At 49.5% G+C, this 7,088-nt stretch overlaps 1 protein-coding gene across 1 annotated transcript in view; it reads right to left on the bottom strand.

Moving 5' to 3' along the window:
• The window catches only part of PCSK1N (proprotein convertase subtilisin/kexin type 1 inhibitor), a 6,197-nt gene extending 1,676 nt beyond the window's left edge, over positions 1-4,521 (bottom strand). Inside the window, exons 1-2 of the mRNA XM_034649788.1 lie at positions 4,298-4,521; positions 1-44 (exon numbers count right to left, since the gene is read on the bottom strand). Coding sequence (XP_034505679.1) covers positions 1-44; positions 4,298-4,411 — 158 coding nt within the window. The 5' untranslated portion in view covers positions 4,412-4,521. The remainder of the gene's footprint in view (positions 45-4,297) is intronic.
• Between the last annotated feature and the right edge of the window lie 2,567 nt (positions 4,522-7,088).

Genomic DNA, 7,088 nt, shown 5'->3' on the forward strand with positions numbered 1-7,088 from the left:
GCCTCAGCCATGGGCGACGAGGCGGCGCCCACGCCGCGGGGCTCCTGCCGGAAGACGTGGGAGGGGGGAGATGTCAGCGTCCCTCAGGCCAGGAACACCCCCCACCCACCCAGGGGAGCCCCGTGCACCTCAAACATCCCCACATGCCACCGAAGGCACCGCGGCCCCTCGACTACACCCAGACACTCCTTAGGCCACTGGAGACCCCCAAATATGTCCAGGCACAGTTAAGACCACCAAAGACCCCTAGATCCCCAACCCGCCCCCCAACGATTTCCTAGTGATTCAGAATTTGCCCCAGGGCTGCTGGAGAACAGGTTTCTTCGTAGGAGTGGTGACAGCCATAGAATTTTCTGTATTGATGTTGTGGACTATAAGAACCATATTTGCATTTTATAGGTTCCTATTGTTCACTTGTTTTGCCCAAAAGGTAGTCGACTGTTCTGACTGTTCCACACCTTGCATTTCGGAGTCTGTCCAGATCAGTACTTTCAGTGAATCCTTTCTCTCTCTTTCCTTTTCCCTCCCTCCCTCGCTGTTCTCTCTCTCTCTCTTTCTCTCCCTCCCTCTCTCTCTCCCCCTCTCTCTGTTTTCCTTTCTTTCCTCTGCATTGAATCCGTTTTGTATGGATGTACACATTTTATTTAACCAGTCTTCGACTGATGGACATTTACGGTGCTTCCAATCTTTTGCTATTCCTTTTTTAAAAAAAAAAAAATTTATTGGGGCGCCTGGGTGGCACAGCGGTTGGGCATCTGCCTTCGGCTCAGGGCGTGATCCCGGTGTTGTGGGATCGAGCCCCACATGGGGCTCTTCCGCTATGAGCCTGCTTCTTCCTCTCCCACTCCCCCTGCTTGTGTTCCCTCTCTCGCTGGCTGTGTCTATCTCTGTCAAATAAATAAATAAAATCTTTAAAAAAAAATTTATTTTTCAAGTAATCTCTACACGCAGTGTGGGGCTGGAACTCACAACCCCATCAAGAACCTGGCGCTCCACTGACTGAGACAGCCAGGCACACACACCCCCAATCTTTTGCTATTCTTGTCATGTTGGGATGAATAATCTTGTCCATATATTATTTGGCATGTGTGTAAATCTTTCTGTAGAATAAATCACCCAATGATTACTTTTCAATTCAGACAGTTTTAAAGCAGTTTCAGAAAGTTTAAAGAAATAAAAACCGGTATCAAAAGTATGAGTAAGGAACAAAAGACCATAAAAATGACCATGAAGATTTGAAAAAGAAACACCTAGAACATCTAGAAATAGTGAAATTCAAAATGAAAAAGGCAAGGGGCTTCTGACTGGCTCAGTGGCGGAAGCCTGTGACTCTGAACCTTCGGGCTGTGCCTTCGAGCCCTATGCTGGGTGTGAAGATTACTTAAAAGTGAGATGTTTAAAGAAAAATAAAATGGGCCAGTTAAACAGCAGCTTCAATCCAGCGGAAGGAAGTAATATCTTTGAACAGAGCTTAAGAACGGATCCACAGAAGGGACACTCAGAGCAGTGGGGACAGGAGCGACTCCTTCAAAAACCCATGTGGGAACAACAAATGACCCAAATGTGGGAGCAATGGAAAGGAAAAGATGAATGGGGTGCCTGGGTGGCTCAGTCAGTGAAGCGTCTGTCTTCGGCTCAGGTCATGATCCCAGGCTTTTGGGATCAAGTCCCTCATCCTCTCAGGGAGCCTGCTTCTCCCTCGGCCTGCCGCTCCCCCTGCGTGCGCATTCGCTCTGACAAATAAATAAAATCTTTTTAAAAAGGAAAAGATAAGGGGCGCCTGGGTAGCGCAGTTGTTGGGCGTCTGCCTTCCGCTCAGGGCGTGATCCCGGCGTTCCGGGATCGAGTCCCACATCGGGCTCCTTGGCTGGGAGCCTGCTTCTTCCTCTCCCACTCCCCCTGCTGTGTTCCCTCTCTCGCTGTCTGTCACATAAATAAATAAAATCTTTAAAAAAATAAAAAATAAAAAATAAAAAGGAAAAGATGAATAAATCTGACTACATTAAAATTAAGGATTTCTTTTTATCCTAAGACACCATAAAAAGTATGAACAGTCAAACCAGAGCGGGAAGATGCCTGCAACACAAAGAGTCAATAAAGGATTAGTATCCGGTATACAAAAAAAAAAAAAAAATGCCTAAAAAGCAAAGAGAAAAACAAGCTAATATAAAAATAGGGAGGGGCGCCTGGCTGGAAGAGCTTGCCACTCTCGACCTCGCTGTCGTTGAGTCTGAGCCCCACGTGGGCTGTAGAGATTACTTAAATAAAAAATAAAAACTAGATGAAAAAATAGGGAAAACTGATGATCAAGTATTTCACAAAAAAGGAAACAAAACCAGTTACCAATTATGTGGAAATGGTGAGCCTCCTTAGTAATCAGGAAAATACAAATGAAAGTGCCAAAGAGACACTAAGCATAATGCGTCTCAAACCGCCTAATAATGCACCATGTTGACACGGCGGTGGGAAAAGCAGAAACTCTCGTACATCGCTGGTGGGAATTCCATTGCCAAAATAACTGAAAAACAATTCGGCAATTTCTAAAAAGCTGCACAAATCCTATGACCCGCTCCTGGGGTGCTGCACTCCAGGTAACTTCGGTACATATGCTACTGGACCTAAGTTCATGAAAAATCACATCGGGCACTGTTTGTGCCAGCGTCGTGGACCGAGGTGGGGTGGGAGCCTGGAAACGACGCAAATGTCTACTGACATATTGAGAATGCATGTATAAACCATGATATACTCACATACTGATGATGTACTCAGAAAATGAAATATTAGGCAGCAATAAAAATAAGTGAATTATAGCCACGCACTTCAATGTGCAAATGTGGATGGTGGATAGATCTCACAACCGAAGCAGAGCCAAAAAAAAAAAAAAAAAAGCAACGTAATGAATTCCACTGCAGGCTGTCTGAGACCGGCAGACACCCTGATGACTTCCTAGTGACCCCTAGTGACGACAAGGAGCCTGATGCCTGGTCCAATTCCATTTCGATGAGGAAAGGCTAAACAACATACTGTTTAGACATACACACATACGTGATGAGCTACCAATGAAAGTAAGGAATCACTGAACGGAAAATACACGATAATGATTATGGAGCAGGGGGGCTGTTGTGCTCAGGGGGCCCCCAGGGGCTTCTAACTACTGGTCATGCTCTATGTCTTAACCTGAGTGGTGGGTACACACAGGGTTTATCATTATTCCTTACATCATACATGAATGTTAACTGTATTATGTCATAAAAAAAATATCTAATAATTTTTTAAATCCCCCATCCTTGACGCAGACAGCCCTGACGAGTTGGAGGATGATGTGCTCCAGGTGCCCTGGGCGCCCACCACCCCTCAGCCCCTGGGGAATCGCACACTCACCAGCAATCACAACCTCACACACACTCGCATGAACTAGCAGTCCTTGAGATGTCACATGTGCATCCCGACATTGCCACGTCCACACACGAGGAACTGCACACGTTCACATACGTGGCTGCCCATGCGGTTACGATGGCCAGAGCTACCCAGACGCAAGGACACACACCACCCCTACAGACACAACGCAGCGCGGAGACATCATGGCTCCTCTCCCCACAATGACACAGCTCCATAAAGAGATGGGCAGAAACAGCCCGTTAACACCCATACAAAATTCTAGTCGCTTAGTCCAACACAACCAAAATGGGATGTGCACATGGGGATGCAAAGACCCATCCCGCCTAAAAAAACGAAATCACACACACACGCACACACACACACGGACACGCCCATTGCTTAACCATCACCACAGGATTCGCAAACACTCACACGGTGTCCCTGAGACAAGCCAAATGCAGGAACACCCGCAGCATCACACACACTGCACACCCAGACCCACATCGGCATCTCGCTCGGAAGCGCTGACACCAAAGGACACGCACTTACACGGCCAGCGCATTCTCACGCCCCAGTCATCGCATCTCGTGCACAGAGACCGGTGCGCGCACCCCTTCCCTTCATGCACGCTAGTCCCATGGACAGCGCCACAGGGGACCGGCGGGGCGAGGCCGGGCCCGCGCCAGGGGCCAAGGGTGCGCAGGGCGTGGCTGCCAGCCGAGCCCCGCACACCCAGAGACCGAGTCCCACATGGCCGGGGCGCGGACTGGCGGGAGGCCCCGGGCCATCCTGGCCGATCTCCCCGCATGTCCGGGCGCAGGTGGGGGCCCGCCAGGACGAGGGGCCGGCAGCTGAGCACAGACCCTCGCCCGCAGCATCCTCCCACCGACCCCCACCCCGTGCCCGACCGGTGTCGCACCTTTACCGGCCGAGCGCAGAACGCGGGGGGAGGCCGAAGTAAGCCCAACAGCAGCAGCACCAAAAGGCCGACGCCCCCGGCCCGCGGCCCGCCGAGCAGCGGCGACCACGCCATGCTGCCCCAGCGAGCCGGGCTCCGGACGGGCGGACTGGCTGGCAAATGCGCAGCGCCAGGGCTAGCGGGCAAGGCTGCGGTGCTCTGCGGCTGCGCGCGCCAGGGAAGCCGGCCCTCCCCCTGCCCACCCCCTCTCCGGCCACTCCACGCAGGCGCAGCCTGCGGGCCCCAGCAGCCCCTCCATCCTGCTCGTTGCCATGGAGATGCCCAAGGGGCAAGGTGGGAAGCTGGAGCCTGCGCTGGCGGTTGCCATGGCAATTGGAGGGCAGTTACCAGGGCAACAGACCTCGCTGTCCCTTAGCAGACAGGCAGGCAAAATTGACTCAGCGGAGTGGAATGGGGATCTGGTCCCCACCTCTCCCTCCCTGGGGAGGAGACATATGACTTTGTTCACTGGGTGAACACTTCGCTACTGTGGGTGAGGATAGATACATAGATAAATAGATTTTACCCATATATTGTTCCAGAAAGGGTTTCAAGCCACTTAAAATGACACATCAAAGGAAACGAAACGAAAGTTTGGTAAAATTTGAGCATACATTGGGCAAAATATATTGGGAAGGGGATGTTAGTGGTTATTTCTGGGTGGGGAGATAAATAATGGTTTGTCACTCTCGCTTTACACTTCTCTCTGTTGTCTGAAAAATATTGCAATGAATATCGGTTACTATTATAATAAGATAAAAATAAAGACATTTTCATTTAGGAATTAAAACAAAGTATGGGGGCACCTGGGTGGCTCAGTCAGTTAAGCATCTGCCTTTGGCTCAGGTCGTGATCCCAGCATCCTGGGATCAAGCCCTGCATCAGACTCTCTGCCCAGCGAAGAGTCTGCTTCTCCCTCTCCCTCTGTGCTCGCTGTCTCTCTCTCTCTCATTCTCTCTCTCTCAAATAAATATCTTTTAAAAATAAAATAAAACAACGTATGGTAACATGGCACAAATTAAAAGTGAAGAAGCGAAAGATCCATTTATGCTACTATGAGTGTATCTAATCCATTGATTCTGTCTCTGTCTCTTCGGTATTACAAACAACTTTACAACGAAAATCATTATACACATCCCTTTCTGGACCTGCAGATGCTGTACCCAGTGCTGGTGTGATGGACACATGTTTAAGGTGGTTCCCATGATCCTCGCCTCATGGTGTCCACATTCTTGTGTAATCCCCTCCCCTTCGAAAGTGTGCATGACCAAAGGTGACCAGATATATGTGATTACATGTACATAATTACATCAGAAATGAGGCTGGGGGCGCCTGGGTGGCACAGCGGTTAAGCGTCTGCCTTCGGCTCAGGGCGTGATCCTGGCATTATGGGATCGAGCCCCACATCAGGCTCCTCCACTATGAGCCTGCTTCTTCCTCTCCCACTCCCCTGCTTGTGTTCCCTCTCTCGCTGGCTGTCTCTATCTCTGTCAAATAAATAAATAAATAAAATCTTTAAAAAAAAAAAAAGAAAGAAAGAAATGAGGCTGGTGGGGCGCCTGGGTGGCTCAGACGGTGAAGCGTCTGCCTTCGGCTCAGATTATGATCCCAGAGTCCTGGGATTGAGCCCTGCATCTGGCTCCTTGCTCAGCAGAGAGCCTGCTTCTCCCCTTGCCTTCTGCTCCCCTTGCTTGGGCTCTCTTTCTCTGTCAAATAGATAAATAAAATCTTTTTTAAAAATGAGGTTGGAACTGTTATGGGCGGGAGAGTCTGTGTTGGGTGAATGGAGGTGTTGGTTCTTGGATTTCCCATGAAAGATTAACATGCGGGTCCACACTCAAAGGCAGCTGGAAGGAAGGTAGCAAGCACGAAGCAGTGTATTAAGGACAATACACTCTCCAGAATGGAGAATGGGCAGGCCCAGAGGTAGCAACTATACCAGGTTAAGGGGTGTCTTTTCTTTTTATGGTTGTGTAGGTTATGGCTCATAGCAGGACGGTCTCTGACTGAGGTTGTTTCCAGCCATCTAAGGGACTCCTCCTACCAGTTGGGAGGGGGAGTTTTTGGCCCTACAAGGTTCCTGCTGAAGCTGTTATGGTCATCTTTCCCTACAGTGTGTGGGGGGGACATTGAAACTGGGCACGGACTGGTGGCTGGACCCCAGGCCACCCTGGCGGTGTAATATATAATGTAAATATATTATAATAAAGCTATAGGTTACCCTATCCTCAGGTGGCCAGAAAGAGAGGTAGCCTCTAGGAACTGAAGGTGGCCACCAGCTGACAGCAAGAAATCAAAGCCCCCAGTCCTTCACCTGCAAGGAACTGAATTCTGCCAATGGCCAGAGTGAGCTTGGATCCCCAATCAGGCCTCATATGAGACTGCAGCCCTTGTCAACACCTTCATTTCAGCTTTGTGAGACCCTGAGCAGGGATCCCAGTTAAGCCACATCCTGACTCCTGACCCACAGAAACTGTGAATTAATGTTGTTGTAAGTCTGTTGTTTTAAGCTGAGAAGTAACATATCATCAACAAACTAGGAATAGGGTGCCTGGTTGGCTCAGTCAGTAATGTGTCTGCCTTTGACTGAGGTCATGATCCCAGGGTCCTGGGATCGAGTCCCGCATCGGCTCCCTGCTCAACAGGGAGTCTGCTTCTCCCTCTGCCTCTACCCCTCCCCTGCTTGGGCTCTCTTGCTCACTCACTCTCTCTCAAATAAAAAATAAAAAATAAATTTAAAAAACTAGGAATA

Source organism: Ailuropoda melanoleuca, chromosome X (genome assembly GCF_002007445.2).
Source record: "Ailuropoda melanoleuca isolate Jingjing chromosome X, ASM200744v2, whole genome shotgun sequence".
Classification (NCBI taxonomy): Eukaryota; Metazoa; Chordata; class Mammalia; order Carnivora; family Ursidae; genus Ailuropoda; species Ailuropoda melanoleuca.